The 20,470-nt window shown below is 42.0% G+C and overlaps 1 protein-coding gene across 2 annotated transcripts; it reads right to left on the bottom strand.

Annotated features, from left to right (window-relative positions):
* Positions 1-474: 474 nt before the first annotated feature.
* Positions 475-19,358, bottom strand: pals1a (protein associated with LIN7 1, MAGUK p55 family member a). 2 transcript variants are annotated; one of them, XM_071914284.2, is made up of 17 exons: positions 19,220-19,358; positions 10,310-10,597; positions 9,523-9,700; positions 8,870-8,970; positions 8,075-8,182; positions 6,900-6,977; positions 6,626-6,766; positions 6,129-6,290; positions 5,839-5,916; positions 4,741-4,924; positions 4,466-4,537; positions 4,262-4,333; positions 3,623-3,790; positions 3,426-3,515; positions 3,151-3,263; positions 2,692-2,802; positions 475-2,578 (listed from the first exon to the last, which is right to left on the bottom strand). In XM_071914284.2, exons 2-17 carry the CDS (start codon positions 10,490-10,492, stop codon positions 2,402-2,404), a joined length of 2,016 nt encoding a protein of 671 aa, XP_071770385.1. In that variant the 5' UTR covers positions 10,493-10,597; positions 19,220-19,358; the 3' UTR covers positions 475-2,401. The 2 variants fall into 2 exon arrangements, with proteins under 2 accessions (XP_071770385.1, XP_078145716.1); XM_078289590.1 differs by lacking the exon at positions 6,900-6,977.
* Between the last annotated feature and the right edge of the window lie 1,112 nt (positions 19,359-20,470).

Below are 20,470 nucleotides of genomic sequence, written 5' to 3' on the forward strand. Positions count from 1 at the left end.
TGCTGCCACTATGTGATTTTTTTTTTTTTTGGCCTCCAAATAGATTTCTATCACTTTTTTCTTAATATTTGCTGTCCATTATAATGATAAAAACTATACCAAATCAAATGAATCCAATTTAAACTCAGGCTATTAGGTAAGGTGAATGCCATAATTTGACATTCTCCATTGATGCCTAGGGACATAGTTTATACATACATAGAAGCACTGCTTATGTGTTTGGTTCTAAAATACCCATCTCTTGTATGGAGAACACCAAACTCCATTTAAAAATGTGAGGATTTTAGTCTTGACTGCATTCAAACTTGACATCTGACATTAGACAGTAGAAAATCTTAACATCTTCAACGTCATCATTATGAAGCAACCCGGAACAAAAACACAGCCAGTCATTTTCTATCAATCATCTATTTATTTATTCATTGTCGTGAATATTCATAGAAAAAAAAAGCAGATTTTCTCAGGAGGAAGTGATGTCGGATAAACAGGAAGTGATTTTAATAAACAACTTTACATTCAAAACAACTAATTCCACTTAGCCCCGCCTCCGCCTGCCTCCTGGACCAATAAGCAGGGAGGCGAGGGGGGCGGAGCCTGCGATCCTATTGGTGCATTCTGGACTTCATAAATCTATTTTCAATATTACAAATATATAAAGACTCTACACAGTGATAACAACAGTGATATGGTGTCAGATCTACTTCAGGTAATAATACTTCACTGTCTTAAGAGACAGGCGCATACACACACACACACACGCAGGCATTTACATTCACTTGCAGAGGCGCACACACACACACAACCACACACACACACTCTAAATATATAATAATAATCAAAGTCAGCATCATCTGCTGATCAGGAACACTCGTCTAAAAACTACAACTCTCAACTTTCACTTATTTTTTATGTGTTCACCCCTCAAGGTTCAGGGTCAGAGGTCATTTCTACTAAAATGTGATCAGACAGGACAGAAACAGTCAGACAGACGTAGTCAGACAGCCAACAAGATAACCAGTCAGTCAGTCAGTCAGAGTATGAGGCAAAAAAGGAAAAAAAAGTCAGCCAGTCAAACAGATATCAAGTGCTGTGTCCTTTATTTTAGTGTGATTTAATAGTGTGCAGTTTAAGCCAGCCAGTCAGCCAGCCAGTCAACCAGTCAGTCACCTAGTCAGTAAGTCACCCAGAAACCAGCCAGTCAACCAGTCAGTAAGCTGGTAAGTCAGTCACCTAGTCAGTCAGTAAGTCACCCAGAAACCAGTTAATTAACCGGTCACTCAACTAGTTAGTGAGCCAGTCAGTCAGTCAGTAAACCAGTCAGTCAGTGTCCAGAAGGCTGTAGTGTCAGGCCATGGATCGCCATAGACTCCCCAGTATAGAGGACAGTCATCAGCTAATGCACTAATGCGGTGTGTGACATTAAGTGTGTATGTTCTTCGTAGCAATGAAGGCTGTGGCTCAGCGTGGATTTGAGTGTGTATCGTATGTGTGTGTGTGTGTGTGTGTGTGTGTGTGTGTGTGTGTGAGAGACGATATGTGAAGGCTGTAGCTCAGTGTATGAGCAAGTATATATATATATACAGTATATTGGTATCTGTATTTGTTCCAGCAACAAGAAAAAAAAAACAATTTCGGCACACGGTGATGAAAGATTTTCACATTTACTCCTTACTAGAGGCCTCGTTTATAAAAGTTCTGTGCTTGGGACCAAAGCCGAGCTGAACCTGTTATTTATTTTAAAAAAAATAAAAAAAAAAGAATCGGAAGTTTACATTGATTTTCTATAACAGTCTGTAACACATCAAAAAGCTAAAATCCATCTTTATGATTGCCAAAGGTAGGAATGCTGTGATTTTGATATAGTTTGTAATCGTGTTCACTGAAACGATCGTAAGATTAGGTCAAAGGCAAAGTCGGAGAACATTTTTTTTTTAGAAATGAGAACCTGCACTTCTGAGAAGAATGTACAACTTTTCAAAATAAACATCTCAGCATCCCAGGCTCAGATTTTGGTCTGGCGAGGGATTGAGATGATGAGAAAGAAATCACTATCAGAATAAAGGCTTTTTCCAGGATAAGTTTAGTGTGTTTTCCTGTCTGTCATGTCAGTCGATCCACAAAAGGATCTTCCCCATGTCAGTACATTCTGGAAAAAACCTGTATGTGCTCTGTATATCTGATAATTTTGTGTGTGTGTGTGTGTGTGTGTGTGTGTGTGTGTGTGTGTGTGTGTGTGTGTGTGTGTGTGTGTGTGTGTGTGTGTGTGTGGGGGGGGGGTACAGTATATACTCTATTCTCCCCACAGCATTGAGTAAGAAAGTGTTTTCAGTGTCCGGTTTGTGGACTACTACTGTGAGCGGTGTGTGTATTGTGTGTGTGTGTGTTGTGTGTGTGTGTGTGTTCAACGCAGCCAGGAGCAGGGCACCCACTGTGGCTCCGTGTCCAGTTTGTTGATGAGTCGCAGCAGCTCGTTGAAGGCCTTGTCCTGGTCCGAGTTGACGATGACGGCATCGAACAGGTGGCCGCAGCTCTGCTCCATCTCCCGCGCTTTCTCGATGATTTCCCGAAGCTCCTCGGGCTGCGGGCGACGCGCTTATTATTATTATTATTGTTGATATTGTCTACAGTGTCCATATATTCAACTTTCACTGCGTATAAACAGACGGTTTGAACAGATGGACGGACAGGTACCTTGGGGTTCTTGTTGTCTTTAGCCAATAGGGCTCTGAGTCTCTCCTGGGAGGGCGGGGCTATGAAGATGATGTAAGGCTTAAGGTCTGAACTCCTCAGCACCTTTAGAGACTGCACACACACACACACGCACACACACACACACACAGAGGAGATCATTAAGATTCAACCTCCAACTTCAGATGCCTTCCCAGAATCCATGTACCTTTAATTACACACATCAACAACATGAAATACAGATAATACACACATTTAGGCCATATATAACGTTATAATATAACCAATCAATTAAAAATAAATAAATAAATAATCCTACTACTGGACACTTCAGCAGCTTGGATTGTTGCAGACATTGGTGTTTGAACCTGGGTCCTCTGGTTATAGGATAGTCTCTCTACTCACTATGCCACCATGCTAAGCGTGTGTGTGTGTGCGTGTGTGTGTATTATGTATCCCAACCTGTGTGTGTAGACAGAGCAGACAGATCTTTCCAGTGTTGATGACCTGTCTCACTGAGTCTGTACTGGTTCCGTAAAGGTTCTTCTCAAACTCGCCAGACTCTATCAGCTTGCCTGGAGAAAACACATAAGACAACACAAGCGTTTGCCGATTTAGTATCCTCCTGATGGAGTAAGCCCCGCCTGTCTGGTGCTCCATGAAAAAACAAGCGCTGTGTGACACTTGAAACCAAATAAAACGTCAAATGTTGAAGTGCTATGAAACATAAATCCTACCAGCTGCCAGTTCAGCCTCGAAAGTCTGACGAGACACAAACTGGTAATCTCTACCGTTCAGCTCGCCTTCACGACGACTCCGTGTAGTGTCTGCAACACATACACACACACAGCATGTACACAAACACTTATTAGGTGGTCTAATTAATGTATGTATACTATATGTGTATGTGTATGTGTGTGTGTTCAAGTCTTACGAGGTACAGCTCCAGCGAAACGTTCTGGTTGGTTGTTGAGCAGCCTCTGCCTGAGCTCCGCCTGCCCACAGCTGCCCGGACCGATCAGCGCAATCGGCCGCTTCCGATTGGCCGGCTGGTGATACAGAGCCATCTCCTCATAGGTCAGGATCTCCTCGTTATCCAAATCTGGGCCAACGGGGAAAGAGAACAGAATCGTCTCGTTATCGTAATCTGGACCAACGGGAGAAGAGAACGGAATCGTCTTGTTATCATAATCTGGGCCGATAGGAAAAGCCGCGGGAAGGCAGAGGAGGAGGAGAAAAGAGGGAAGAACAGAAGACAAGACAGATGAGAAGAAAAAGAAAGAAAGTTTACTTCACAGGTTAACAAGTCTGTCCAAGGTCTTCGATAGATGCTCAGCATGCTCTAGACAATTTTCAAACTAAAATGTAATCTAAAAATAAAAAATAAAATAAAATACAATTCACAAACTTGAAACTTGATTTTCTATGAACACTCCACCACAACTAGCACATTTCCTGTGGAAAATCCTGCAGCGATATTGCATAAAGTACAATGACATATTATAAGAAAGCACACAGCACTTGATTGTTTGGGCATCCACTTTTGGTCAGAAGGCAGACAGACAGGTCATACCATCATTCCTGTGGGCATTGTACAGCAGCTTCTTCCTCTTCCGCTTGTTCTTCTTCGCACACCACAGCTTCCCTGTAGGGAGACAAGACACCATATAGCAAAATCTGACTGTACTCATAAATGACTTTCCTATGGAATTGCTGATGAGGACTTCTTGACTAAGAGGGTCTGGGTTATGAAAGGTTAGAAGAGGTGGGAACTGACCAGACTTTTCAGGCTCCTTGTCTTCTTCTATGGTCTGCTTCATGGCTTCTCTCTGCTGCTGGAAACTCTTCCCTTTAGAAAAAAAACGCAAGAGAAAACAAACAGCGGTCAGATAGAGTACTTAGCATTCACACTTCAGGCATCTAGCTGGTGTCCTTATGCAGAGAGACTTACAATTAGCGCAACACAAGTTTGTTCATACAGTGACTGCAGTGCAAGAGCCAGCCAGCCAAAAGTACCTAAAGACAGATAAACAAACAGACACACAGCAGTACCTGGTACCAGTCCGGCTAGCGGCTGGTTTTCCTCGTCTCCATCCCTGTAAGCCTGCCACCAGTTGGGGTCGGTCTGGCTGATAATGTGGAGAATATCTCCTTTCTGGAAGGACAAGCCCAGCTCTCTGCACGGCACATAGGGGTCATCTGACGGGTCATAGTCAAAATGGGCCTTCACATGGACCTGGAGGAGCAGAAGAAGAGAAATAATAACAGAGATGGAGCAAGATAGATAGATTCGTACGACTAGGTTGGATTAGGTTCAGGCCCAGCTCCCCACAGGAGACATCGAGGTGTTTTCAAACCTCTTTTCTGTTTGCTTTCGTCTGTATCGGGGGACGAGTTGTCACTTTGTTGGAATTTATGCATCGGTTCGGGTACGTTTCACATGGCAACATTTCAAACGACCATAATTTCTCAACCAAAGCCACGCGGGAGCAGTCGTTTCCTTCACTGGTCAGACATTTGGTGCAGGAAAGGATTTTCTTTCAGGGTAAACCACCATGGAGCACCGACATCAGATGAGTTTGTGGATCATTGCAATTTCTGTAAATTCTGTGATGGGGATTGTGCTTGATTTGGTCCTTGTTATCGCACGGTTTACGGAACGACATCCTGAATAAATAACTGATACTTTTTCACTTATTTTCTCAGTTTTACAATTCAGTTTGTAGAAAAAGGGGATTCACGTTAAAACTACTTTCCTATTAAATATATTTCTGTGAGATTACGTGAGTGTGTTTAACCTATAAAGCGCATTGCTTCCTGTAGTTGGCTGGGATCAGGATCTCAGTGAGTTTTGGCTTGGAATAACAAGGTCTTGTTGACCAAAACAAAGCGTGAAACCACTCATTGGAATAACTGCTCTCAAAGAACTGTGTATGACAACGCCTTATCAATCATCTGAGGGTCTTCACATTGTGGATTCAATATGCTAATAATATGAGCGCCTGGTCTCTACAGGGTACATAAACGGGGTCTGCGGGCTTGTAGTCAAATTGGATCAGTGGGCCAGAGACAAACAGTTTAATTTGGTCTCAGTTTATCTGTTTATTTCTTCAGTAATTTGTAGGTCAGTGGACCGGACTCACGACTCACCACAGTCTCTTTGACAGGAGGAGGTTTGCTCTGAGAGCTGGGAATCAGCACGAAGGTGAGGACGCCGTGCATGTCCGCCTGACGCACACACACACACACACACACACACACACACACACACACACACACAGGGAGAGAGAGAGAGAAGCACGAAAGCATGAAATTGAAATACTAACTCATTAAACTAGTAATAATGCTTGTTTGTTTAGCAGTATATCAAAGAATTGGCTAGATGTCGTTCTCCCTGATCTCTATTGCTTTTCATTTCTGATGGGTATGGGTATACTTACAAGAATGTCAAAGACTTGGTTGACGTCTTTTCCTCTGATCTCTATGCCGTTTATTTCCAGTATTTCGTCGCCTTCTGTGAGCAGTCCGCTGCGCTCAGCCGCGCCGCCTCGAACGATACGACTGATCACGACACTGTCCATGTCGTTACGAACAGTCGCTCCCTATAGAAGACAGAGACATAGCGGAATGGCGGCAAATACTGACACACACCCTTTGATGCAGTTTCCAGTCTTGGAACACAAATGTTTTTAAGAATTTCCTGCCAAATGGCAAGTGGTGTCAATTCATACATATTTGATAGGCTATCAACCCTAACCCTAACCCTAAATATACATTATATGTCTGGAACACATTGTCACAACTGTTAATGTGTTAGTGTGTGAGTATAGATGTCAATCTCTGGCCTCTATGTGGATTATCTTGACCGTCTCTTCCCCCACTGCGTGCATGTGTGTGTGTGTGTGTGTGTGTGTGTGTGTGTGTCTGCTTGTCTTACCAGTGGTATGTCTCTAGCCTTTTCTATGCGCACTATCTTGACCGTCTCTCCTCCCCACTGGGTCAGGGTTTCTCCTGGGGGCGGTAGCGGTTCAGGCTGCATCTCCCTCTCCGCCACGCTGTCATGGGCCAGGAGCAATGCCTGCAACACACACACACACACACACACACACACACACGATAACTCAGCCATGGACCTGAGGCAATGACAATCACTGTTTTTGCTAATGCAAGTGTGTGTGTGTGTGTGTGTGTGTGTGTGTGTGTGTGTGTACCTGTACATGTGTGTCTGACAGCAGGTTGCCGAGTTCGAGTCCATCTTTGTTCTGACTGGACTGGACCAGATTCTGGACCTGTTACCATGGCAACAGCATAAAATATAATTTTTCTTTTCTGTATCCTATTCAATTGTTGCTGCAATGACCCAAATTCCCTATATCAATCATTAAAAGGTCCATCTAATCTAATAGTAAGATGAGAGAGAGTTATGAGCTGGACCTGAACTTGGGGCGTCTTGAGCCCGCTCTGACCAACTTTTTATTTTTAACGTTTCATTTTGCCATCTTTTCTACTTCGTTAACAATGGGAAAAGGCACACGTCTTTCGGTGAGCACAGTATGAACCGAAGCTTTCCATTTTTAAAGCCAAGTGCAGGGCAGGGGGCGGAGATGCCGACACAGAGCAGAAATAATGTGCCGCTCTTTAATGAGATTCCATTGAAATGAGACATGAATAGCTCTGACAGCTAGCCAACTCAACATTGTGGTAGAAAATAATCGCAGCGCTGATCGTATTAGCACCCTGATACGGGCTTCACTTTGACCCACTATCATCTTGGATTTTGTGTAAGATTTTCAGTCAAATGGATCTCTAGCAGCCCGTAACGCTTTAGCTCTCACTACTTTGCGTCAACATTCCTAAATCAATCCATCATTCCAACACTTCTGGCATCCTCAGTACAATTAAGTCAAAGGTTTGAGCTATATTTTAGAGCAGTACCATGTATTATACAGGCTCTAGTTCTTCAGTGAGCCCTTCTGCTGTCTGCTAATGAGATGTAACATACTGCTAAAAAAAGTGATCACAGATAAAAGAGTTGGGTTGGCAGGAATGGGTGTGTGGATGTGTGTGTGTATACATGTGTAAGTGTGTGTACACACACATAAGCATTAGTGTCTCAGCTCTAACTGATGTGGAACAGAGCTGCTCTGTCCTCAACCTCGTTATTACACACTCACTGACCTGTGTGTGTCTGTGTGTGTGTGTCTTTTGTCAGATGAACATGGTGCAGCAAGGATTGTAAAAGCATTGAATCATTAAAAGCTCAAATTGAATGAAACTGGGATATCCATGACTATTCCCACTCCAAAGCTCTGTGTGTGTGTGTGTGTGTGTGTGTGTGTGTGTGTGTGTGTGTGTGTGTGTGTGTGCGTGTGTGTGTGTGTGTTACCTCCACTGCCAGCTGATGGGCTTGCTGTGTGTGTGGGTATGGAGGAGAGGGTCTGTGCATACTAGTGGCCACGGCATTATGGATCCTCAGCGCTGACTGGAAATCAGACTAGACAGGAGAGAGGACATCAGGAGAAACTACACGTGTTTCCCACTATATTTAGATTATCTGACAGTACAATGATAAAGTAATAATCTGCGACATTTTCATATAAGTAAATGTTCATCTTGCTAGTCTCTGTCACCGATTGATATAACACAACAGTGATTCAGCCTATAGCCAGTTCATGAAAGCTTTTATATTTGCTGTTCTAAACACCTCAGTCTGGAAGGTCTTTCCTGGGAAAAAGCCTCTGCCGCACAGGAAGTGATGCGCTTTACATTTCCGGTTTGTTTGGGATAAACAGAAGAAGAACCGGGTAGTTAGCATGCACAGCCATAGCCACCATGGCTGAACAGACGAAGAAAAGAGTGCCACCTACAGAACCTCTGACTTCATCAGCGGTGTTACGAGGTAAAACAGAGGTAGACAACAGACAGAGGAATCCACATATCAATCATCTTTTCCCCATTATGTCTCCAGAGGGGTTAGACTAATAACTGATAACCTACCTAAAAGAGTTTCATTAGTCTGGCTTTCAATGCGGAGTGTTAGTGTCCCATGATGCTCTCAATGCTGTTTCAGAGACTTTTCCACCCTGACAAGAATACAAGTCTGGGGGATCACTGAAATTTCTGGCGCTGTAATTACATACTAACCCGAGGCTCTTTCCCCCTCTAAGTCCCTTAATATTACCTTGTGTAGTAGTGCAAGAACCAGCTCTATGTCGCTCTGACTCTGCTGGTCGGACAGACAGCCCTGGACCTGCTTCAGCGACAGCAGCAGCTCCTCCAACTCTGGAATGAACAGACACACGTTCAGGTCAATTACTTACATATTAATAACATATCTTTATTTTCACGGGTGCTTTAGATGTGAAGAGAGGATGATGGCATGAGGCAGACTGCTTGTCTGGCTTTTGACTACTGAAGGGAGGTTATCTCATTTTGTAGGCAAGACTTCAGGTCTACTGTGTGTGTGTGTGTGTGTGTGTGTGTGTGTGTGTCTCATTAAGTTCCCTAACAGAGTTTTAATTAACTCGCCCTCGAGAGCCTCTTGTCTCCCTCTCTCCCTCCCTGAGGAATTCCCTCCCTGATGGCAGAAATGTCTTCCTTACATTCCTCCTCCTTGCAGCTTTCTCTCTTTCTCTCTCTCTCTCTCCATCATCTCCCCTCCTTCTCTCCAGTCTAAGCCATTTTTCAGTTTATTTATATTCCAAGTTTTGACATGCCTCTCTCTTCTGCCTCGTCTCCCTCAGAGAGCTTTACTACAGGAATGACCTGCAGTCCTGCCCACCACTGAGTGTGTGTGTGTGTGTGTGTGTGTGTGTGTGTGTGTGCGCGCGTTACCCAGCAGTGTGTGTGTGTGCTGGCCATCTAGTGGTGGCTGCTGTGGCGTGTATGACTCCACTAGAAACGTGGGGTTGTCAATTCCGACGTGGGGATTCTGGGAAAGCTTCCTGAGGCGCAGAGAGGCATTCAGGTCCAGCTGCCGACCCTCCTCCTCCCGACGACGACGAAGATCCTCCTAACACACACACACACACACACACACATAAATGCATCATCACATAAGTGTATAATTGTGTATAATCTTGAAATTAGTTTCCACGATTATCAATCTTACAAAATGGATGTTTCATTTAATCTATTTGTGTCAAATCAAGCGCTCCTGTTTAGGTTCCTTGGCTAATCACTGCTTGTTTGTCTCTCTACATATTAATTATGTATGTTATATTCAATCATACTGTATCTCTAGTCACATTACTAGACGCCTGCATAGAGATAGTGAGCTGAATGAATAAGAATGGATAGACAAATCACACAACTGTACAAACTTTCGGTCTGATATTGGCATTTGTTAAAAATTTCATAATTTGCTTCATAATGCTTGGATGGAAACTTGGCCTATGTTGCCTAGTTGTGCTGCAACTATTGACTATTTTCATTTTCAAAAAATCTTACATTGAATCTTACATATAATAATTAGATTATGTCAACTAAATACCAGCCCAACAAACCAAAAGCATTAAACTTTTCAAAATGTAAAAAAAAATACATAAAAAATGTAAATGGGGAAATATACCGAATGAATTGAACTTTATTGATTGCACTGTGTGTGTGTGTGTGTACGTACCTGGTGTTGCCGTATCCTTTCCAGCTGTGCAGATCGCCGCACCGGCAGCGTTCGACTCCCCAGCTCTCCCGGACAGTCGACGGCCATTTCCCGGTGCTGCTGTCCTCCCCTCAGCTCTTCTTCTCCTCCTCCTCCTCCCTCCCCAGCTCCCCCAACATGGCCATTCAGGTGGGAGGTCGTCATGTGTGTGGTTTGGAGGGATATGTGCGTGTGCGTGTATATATATACAAGTACCAGGAACAGTCTAGGAGGGTAGCTCAGCAAACAGGGTGGCCATGACACCTTCACCTGAGGAGAAACAGAAGAAAATGACATCATACAGCTGGTTTGACTGGTGCCATTCTGCATCCTCACATCAAACGGAAGTGAATGTGTACTGGGGGGAGGCTAAATAGTGACAAGAGGCAGTCATAGACGCAAAGCATAATACTAAAGGGCTACCTGGTTTACTGACTGCTTGTTTTAACAACTGACCGGTGTACTGGTTTATTGAGTGACTGGTTTACTCACTAGTTTAACAACTGACTGGCTTACTAACTGGTTTAGTGACTGCATGGCTTACAGGCTTACCAAGTTGAGTACTAACTGGTTTAGTGACTGACTAGTTTACTGAGTAACGTGTTCACTGACTGACTGGTTGAAACGCAGTCACTCTCTCTCTACTTCAGTCATCTCTACCTCTCTTTTCCCCTCTCCCCCCCACCCCACCCCACCCACCACGCGTATCCATGACAACGGCTTTGTCAGCAGCTGGGAGGTCCCCGTGCCCCACACACACACACACACACACACATACACACACACTTGAAGGATAGAGGACTATAGAGCGAAAAGGTGGGAGGACGGGGTGGACAGATATGAAAACGGAGGGAGGGGACAGAGAGCAAGCAAGGTAGAGATGAATGGGAGGGAGAGAGAGAGAAGGAAGGGAGGTAAAAATAAACAGGTGGAGAGATGGATGGATGTCTTATCTTACAGTGCCACAATAACAACAACGGCATGTTTGATATGCTATCTCTTACCAGCAGGAGTGTGGACACACAAACACACAAAACACACACACACACACACACACACACAGAACAGAGGTCCCATGATGCAGCAGTGAGGAATGCCAGGCAGCCTGGGAACAAAATTCCATCGATGGGGGAGGGGAGTGTGTGTATATGTGTGCGTGTGTGTCACAGCCATCAAAACACACTAGCCTTGCACTATCTCAGGACATTTGGACTTATTTACTTTGCTCACTTATCACCTTGAAGCGCTGAGAAAAACACAAGCATTATCGCTGAAACAAAGCACTGCAATGTTCATTTAAAATAGTACTTTTAAAGTATTAAAGCATTAGACCTGTAAACACCAATTTGTCTTAAAATGAACAAGGGATTGGACATTTGGCATGTAAAATTGACAGACACTGAAGGATTTATATCCTCATACAGTACCACCAATAACATAAACACAACAAACTGGCCCACATCTTCCTAGTGTCAAAAGCTTCTTTGAACGCCTTGACTAAAGACAAATATGTCCTGGAGATAACAATGTAATTACAAAATAAACCAAGCTGGACTAGTTTTACCTTAAACCTGCAATAAGCGATTTCAGACCCTATAACCAATCCTGATTCTAGCGTGTGCTATGTGGAGATTTCCATGAGATGTAATGATATAAGCAAATAGCCACACACGCGGGCCAGTTGTGTTTTTGTTTTCATCTCTTTTCTAAAGCTTGTTGTCATGTTCGGACAGAGTAGTAGCTTTTCAGTTAGTTTACTTAAATCCAAAAAAATACCAGTACCAGCCTTCAAAAACCCATATTGGTTGTTGAACCCGTGCTTCACCCATAAGAGTTTAAGTCTGGAAACTTCAGATTTATATGATATCTAAGTTATATATTTTTCAGGTTAAGGCTGGGCAGCAGGTGAGTGGAAGCTAAACGAGCCTCTGATAAGCTTTCTGTCTGAGAGAGAGAGTGGAGCCAGAGATAAAACCCCCTACAGTCTGAATATAGTCTGGAGTCTGTAGTCTGTGTCTGGATGCTCAGACATCACTGACTGGAGGAAGACTGGAGGAGGATTTCACCAGCTCTCCTGGAGATCCAGCCTCCCTCAACAAAAGCACAGAGATATAGCGGCTAACATCACTGTGAAGAACACAACACACTGCAGGCTCAAATGGGGGGAGGGGGGGGTTATTCTTCAGAATGCTCTAATGTAATTTCAATTCTGCTGCACTTCCTGATTAAATGCAAACATGATCCAATGTACAAGTGAGTGAGCAGGTTTTAAATTACATCATAGTACCTGATTTTACACACCGAATAGCAGAATGGGTAGGATGACATATTTCTATGAGAAATGTATTTGAATGAATAGGCCGATATACTGAAGGTGAGCCAGAAAGTTAATTTCGGACACTGAACCAGGTTAAGAACGGCATTGTCCATGCATGTAAACACAGCCATTTAGCGGCGGCAGCAGCAGCAGCCCAGCATCCAAGCTAAGTAAATGTAGTTTTTCATCCTCGGGGCTCATTAAAACACACTAGTTCTCCAATCATGTGGAAACCCAGCAGAAACAGGACCATGACCTACTTTGAGTGCTGATCCATACTTTAAGAAAACTGCCTTTTGGCAATCAGCGTTTCAGGTTGAATTTGTTCTAGATGTGGGGCGGGGGGGGGGGGGGGTATGTTTGGTTTTGAGACCCAGTTTGGCTGGAAAAGCCTGTATTATGGCTGATGAAGACCTGCAGCTGTTTCCTACTGGATCCCTGCCCTCAGACTGGTGACTTAGCTAAATAAGCCTTTATCTACAAACCTGTTGGACTACACACTGGTAGAGAAACACACACACAGTGTTGATAAGCTATGACCTAATGTGAGGACCCCCACCCCAACACCATCTGCCGCCACAGTCAAAAGCTCCTCCACTGAAGGGTGAGAACATTTTAAAGCCTCCAGTGATTCAGTTTGTACTTCTTGCAACTACAATTCAACTCTAAGTACTATCAGACGCTGTTTACTGCCTGGTCTGTATTTCCTGCCTGGTGAAGATAAATTCTGCTGTCCTTTTACTTCAGCTTCCATCTGCACCTATTTTGCAGCAGCTGTTTGTGTCCTTCCTAGTAAGCATTTGGTTTTGGGCTATTATTAACAATGTCAAAATATCAGATAGCATTTCTCGTTGTTGATTTGTTGCTGAACTGACCATGATAGGATTGAAAAAATATGTTATCATATAATGGCGCATTCAATGATACTGTGTAAAGAAATACAATAAAATTTCAAATTTTAAGATGACCGAGAACATTGACATTTTACTCACCATGACTAGGTGACATAGGACTAGGTGTAGATACTTGTGGTGCCTTCACACCAATCTGAATAAATTGGCCAATTTGCCAATTTGGCCTGGACTAAGATGCAATTCTTTTACTAGGATATGCTAAGAAAACGTTCCTGGCGGACACTTCCATTACTTCCTGTGGCTGTCAGGTGATTGACAAGAAGCAGAGCATGACATAATGCATGCACTTGTATGAAAACACTAAACTCAGGTCCACACAATGAAATAAAGATAAAACAGAAACTTTGACCAAACCAAATAAAGGCTTCATGTTGCCTGTGTTGAGTTATCTAGCTCTTTGGAAGTTGTTTTTCATACTGTACAAAAAGGTAGGAAAATGAGCATCATATCTCCACCTGTGCCGACTGTGTGCGGACACCAGCAGGAAAAATGGAAAGGTGAAAGCACAACCTAGATCACTGGCACAAACGTGTAGCCTAATTCACGTGAGGACGCAAAATGGCTCGAGTGAAAGTGACCTTCTGAATGTTCAGCAGGTGGATGTGGTGAAACATACACAGACAGCTCCGGTCGACAGACATAGAGAGAGAGTCAAAGAAAGAGAGAGAGTATGTACAAGGTGCACAATTGTAAACAAACTACATCATGTGACACAGAGTGAGAACAGCAATAGGAGGTGGTGTCAAGAATCAAGAATCTAGAAGTGTGTGTGTGTGTATATTGTGAATGTCACTGGGGAGCAGAAGCAGAGCTGGCTCTTATCTCGCGCGCGTGTATGTGTGTGTGTGTGTGTGTGTGTGTGTGTGTGTGTGTGTGTGTGTGTGTGTGTGTGTATATATACACACACACACACACACACACACACACACACACACACTTCTAGATTCTTGAGAAGGGTTGTACCACCCTGTACCAGACAGGGAGAAAAAGAGGGAAAGTGAGGGAGAGAGAGGGGAATACAGGCATAAGCTCAGTTTCCATCATTACTCAACAAAGCGGGAATGTTTTGTTGAGTAAGAAATTATGCGATAAATAGCTGATGTGAATGAAAAGATGTGGTGATGTTTGTCTGTAAAATATTTGTCTACCACAACCTCCAGAAATGTCATACCTGCTGTCTCTCCCATGTCTGATTCTCCAATGTGGTTGTATCTTGTATGGTAAGGGTATAGTATTAGTTAGTACATTAGGATATTGTATATAATATTGTAATAAAGTGTATTTCTTTGTTTGGGTCTTCAGACAGCATGAAATATGACCAAAATTTGCATAACAACTAACCAATTCTTGAAAAAAGTGTGTTGCATCTTATAAAGGAGCAAAGTAGATAGAGAACAAAAGTATTAGGCCTATTCAAAATAAAGTTAAGGTTCAGTTCGTTGTAATGTTAACCTGCAAAAGGGGGAAAACAGAGAATAAAAACAGGAGTTCTGTTAGTAATGGCCAACTTTCCAAACCCCAAGTCTTCAAATACTGCGGAATGGCAGTAATGTGGTTCCTGTATCAGCCCTATTATATCCAGTAGCTGTCAGCTTTTTTTCTACAATAATTTGGGGTAGGATATGACTAATATGGGTCTTTGAGGGACAATATTTTTAGATGGAAGCCGCTGATAGCCGACATTTTGTGTCAATCTTCAGGATCTTTAAATTTGACAATTTTCATGCCCCAAACAATTATACAAGTATTCAGTGTTTTCCCTGCTAGAAACTTAACTGTGGTCAGGGAGGAACCTCCATCATATCAGAGGTGGACCACATTGACTGGCCGATATCTGATTTTTAATAAAAGGCCAATATCGGCCTGAACCCTAATTTGGTGACACATTTTAATTTTGCTGCAGCCCAACTTTGGTTCCCGACCAGGTCAGAGAGAGGGGGAGGGGAGAGAGAGAGAGAGAGAGAGAGAGAGAGAGAGAGAGAGAGAGAGAGAGAGAGAGAGCATTCCAGAGAACAGAGGACTTCTGTATTCTGCTGGCCTGTAGCCCAATGTGCCCGTCCTCACCTCTCTGCTTCACTAGCTCACTCTGTGTGTGTGTGTGTGCGTGTGTGTGTGTGTTTGCGTGTGTGTGTCCATAAAAGTCAGCCTTGACCCTGTCACCATGGTGATGTGACCTCATACCTGGTAGTCCAGCCTAACTAAAGGTCAGTCCAGAGTTTCAGTGCATCAGTTTCACGTACTTATTGTCATAGCTCTTACATCAGATTCACGTGCATTCCCATCCCAGCTATGGAGTTTTAGAGCGGTAAATAAAATGCACCTGTAGCTCAGTGGCCAGGCTGATGGCCTGTCAGAGATGCACAATATAGCCAACTGTAGGGGAGGGAATTTCAACTATTTTCACTGGAGATTAAGATCTAGTAAAACAAACTAAACATTTCCAGCCTTACATTTTTCATAGTCAAGTCTAGGCATGGGCAGGTAACATGTTTTCAATTCATCATGAGCAACAATATCCTGGTAAACTATATTATTTTACTATATATGAAAAAAATCACTGAAAAATTGTATCAGCACTAAACTAGTAATAATCATTTCAGTGTTTTGCACTGCAAACACAGATATTAACCAATGCCCACAGTTTACTGGGGTTTTATTCCAGTGTGATATAAAGAACTGTAGAAAAGTGTCTATTCCAAGCTTGATTATCATGAAATGTAATTTCACACTGTAAGAACTTGAATTAAAAAAAATGAAAATGAAAAAAATATGACACAGGAAAAAGCTAGTCCTGTTTATTGCTGCTGAGAACAATAAAGAATATCTCACAGGAATCCCTGTTTGTACTTCTCTGTTTTTAAAGTCATTTACTAAGTTAGGCAAGTTTATTGCTACAAGCTACCCAACTTCAAGTCCCAGCCTGTAAACATGTCAACCAGTGATAGATATGCCAGTTAACATAAGAAATACCCCACCTTCTTTGTTTAATATCATACAGACACAGCCCACAAGCTATGGCAATACAAAAGCAAAATGCAAATAGCAACTGCAACAAAACCTACTATGTGTCAAATTATAACAATTCTTCAGGAACATATACAGCCCATGCCACTAAGTGGAACTTGAATTAGCATTTATAGGTTGTCAGTGCAAGAATCTAACTTTCCCACAAAACATCCCATTGCAACAGCAGCTGAACAGGTTTGACATGTAGCAATCCCAAGTTTCATGGGGATCTTTTAGGTATTACTCACTTTCCAATGTGTACAGGCTATGTTTCAGAAAGCCAAGTTTAAAAGTTTAAGACCTTTTAATGCTACCTGGAATTGAATTCAAGACCAATTTAACAACCAAAAGAAAATACACAAAGTTGGGAAAACCAACCTATTTCTGAGTGAACACAGCTAATGGAAGTTGTTAAACTATTAACGGGCAGAATAAGAAAAAGGACATGAGGAAATTAGCCTAATTGCTGAGGGACATGAAGTCCAGTTGTCTAAAACAACATGGTGAATGGTTGAGTATCATCATAGAGGGACAGATTTTTACAGCTTTCTCCTGTAAGTGTGCGTTCCCTAAATCCAACTGGTCATCAAGTGTCTGTTCCCTAAATCTAACTGGTCATCAAGTGTCTGTTCCCTAAATCTAACTGGTCATCAAGTGTCTGTTCCCTAAATCTAACTGGTCATCAAGTGTGTTCTCCAAATCCAACTGGTTGGCAAGTGTGCGTTCCCCAAATCCAACTGGTCGGCAAGTGTGCGTTCCCCAAATCCAACTGGTCGGCAAGTGTGTATTCCCCAAATCCAACTGGTTGTCAAGTGTGTCTTCCCTAAATCCAACTGGTTGTCAAGTGTGTGTTCTCTAAATCCAACTGGTGCATCAAGTGTGTGTTTCCTAAATCTGACTGCCCTGTCTCAGTAGGTTCTGCTGCTACTGATACTACTGCTGCTATTGTACATCCTCCGTCCAGACCTTTTTAAATTTTTAGTCATTTATTTCTAGTTAATACGTCTACATGTTAGAATTGTCGGTTGTGTATGTTTCTATGCCCCCCATTATTTTCTTCATTGTTTTTATGTCCTATTTTTCTTTGACATATAGGCCTACTATTACTACTTGCTATAACAGCCCTATCCATGAAGTTTGATCTGATCAACATTTGCTACAACAATAACTAAGCAAAAATACATCCACTCCTGACAAACCATCTTTTTCAAGTCACCAAACAGAAAATTTCTATGGCGACGGCAGCTTCCATTAGACAAATTGTCATGTTTTATTAAGTGATATAGGCCTATCTGTGGTTGATCACGTCTGGGTCAATGAAACTGAGCTACTGCCATAGTTTACCTAGACTTTTTCTGACTTTAAGGAAATATTCTTTTATATTGCTTCCTTATCAGTTCCAATGGTGTATTGTTCTGATACAGGGATTGTATGGGTTCCTACAGTCATATGTTTGCTAATAAAGGTTGTTGGAGGATCTTCAAGAGTTTTCAACCATGAAACCTTCATGGTTTACCTACATCCATGCACTGCGGGGGGGTTCAGTGCCTTGTTCAACGGCACTTCAACGGTTGTCGCTGAGGGAGGAGAGACTATAAGCCTCCCTTTATTACACACACACACACACACACACACATACAAACAAACACACACACCCTGGCCCCATTAGCAGCTAAAACTCTGGGAAAAGCATGACAATGTGACAAACTGCCAGAGCAGCACAGTGTTATCGTCAACGTCACTGCTGACAGCCTCAGGCACAGAGGTGTGACATTGAAAAGGTCAGACTGTTCAGAAACGTTGGCCGATTTCAATTGCAGCACTGTTGAAGATAGTGACTGATAGTGTAGTGATTAGGTGGCATTTCCCCTCCTCCCTCCCCACATCTCTTTATCTGTTTCAGGCAGCCCAGGAATAGCCTGATTTATATCACTAGCTGTGTGATATCAAGACATTTAGCTATAGGACAACGATTCAGAGACGATTTCGAGTCACGTTTTAGGGGGTCTAGGTGTGTGCCGATAAGCAAGACCACCTTAAATTGTCAGATTTGTGAGCATCGGAGCTAATCTTGACAACAACTATATCACACCTGACAGGCACTGGTTGTCATTATTTTGTCAAATTAGCTTTCGAATTCTTCAGACACGTTTTGATGATTAAAAACAGTTGACGTAAACGTGGGGTAAATTATTCGCTAACGTAAGTTAATTACGTTAAGTTAAACACAAACTAAACGGCGTCCTCATTGGAAAAAAAACCACTCATGTCAAAGGTTGTATTATGAAGTGTTAACTGAATAGCTAACTTTATCTTGGTAGCAGTGGACAATGTATTTCAATATTTGGCAGGGTGGAGTGACAGCTAGCTAGAGAAGTGACTGTTTTGGTTAGCTCTACTATCAAAGTAACCAACAAGTAGCTGTGCTGTTAAGTAGCTTCATTTTCAGTGGAAAGAAAGTGCCTAGAGCTGGTAAAACAGTTTAGCAATTAGCCACCTTGACTCATAAACTAACTTTACTTACCAACTTTAACTTGCTTTAGTTGACGTTAGCAGGCTAATGTTAGCGGCTAACTAGCTAGCTAGCTCCTTCATGCAGCTACCTGTTGATAACAAAGCCACTTCAGACCAGACCGAAAACACAGGAATACTCACTCTCTGTTTCTGCGCTGTCCCAGCACTCCTTTTGCTAAATCCAACTGGGAACTGTATTATTTTAATCCACCCACTCGCAGTTTGGGCTTTCTTCTTCAAATGAACAGCTTCACTTAGACAGAGTAGCTAGTTTATCCAGAAACAGCAGACCTCTCCCTCTGTCTGTCTGTCATTTCCAACTCCAGACGGGGGGAGGAGCCATAGTGCCCCGCTCTAGATGAAACAATGATGGTGATTGGATACAGCCACGAAAGGAATTCTCTCTGAGCCAATCAAAGACGTTGCTACAGGTGGTATCAGGCTCAGCTATTTCATTTTATGTTTGTTTTTCATGGACTGGCTTTAATGCAATGTTTTATCGTAGTTTTTTTGTTATGTTTTTTAATATATATATATATATATATATTATTTCTTTTGTCCCCTATTCCCATTTTTTAATATTTTTTTATGCCATATGTTATGCTATGTTGTGTGTGACTACTTTCTAGTCTGTTTTAAGATAAGTACTATATAACTAATGTTATTATTTCTAATAATAATAATATATGTTAACATGACTATTATTCTTATTATTATTGGTGATATAATTCCAAATAAGCTAAAATAATCAATAATTTCCAATTATTAGCAGGAAAAAACAGAAAAAACAGCAGCATCTCATAATGCATAGATCATTCAAGGTTTCAGAAAATCATTTCTGATGAAAGGGATGTTTTACCTGCTTCAACATTACAATATGTACTTCAATACTATGTATGAATGACTTATTTACCCAAAAGGCACATTCATTTCAGAGTATCATGACAGAAAACCATACACTCAGACACTTGAAAATCAACAAAGATATATCTTTCCAGAAAAAATGGGAGAAACAACAGCTGAATTTACCTCAGTATCTTCTGATGTTTACTGTAGGACATGATTATATATACTGTATGTCATTATTTCTTCTTCTTCTTCTTCTTCTTCTTCTTCTTCTTCTTCTTCTTCTTCTTCTTCTTCTTATTATTATTATTATTATTATTATTATTATTGTTATTATTATTATTAATAATAATAATACTAATAATAATACTACTACTACTACTACTAATAATAATAATAATAATTTACTTGGATGAGGAATTTTCCTTGGGGCCTACTCTCAAGGTTGAGAAAGCCTGAAATAAGCTATAAACACTATCCTACTGGGATTTGGTTGTCATTTGTGCAGAAATTAAAATTTTTGTGTCACTACATTTTTGATGGATT

Source organism: Centroberyx gerrardi, chromosome 17, assembly GCF_048128805.1.
Source record: "Centroberyx gerrardi isolate f3 chromosome 17, fCenGer3.hap1.cur.20231027, whole genome shotgun sequence".
NCBI classification, from domain to species: domain Eukaryota; kingdom Metazoa; phylum Chordata; class Actinopteri; order Beryciformes; family Berycidae; genus Centroberyx; species Centroberyx gerrardi.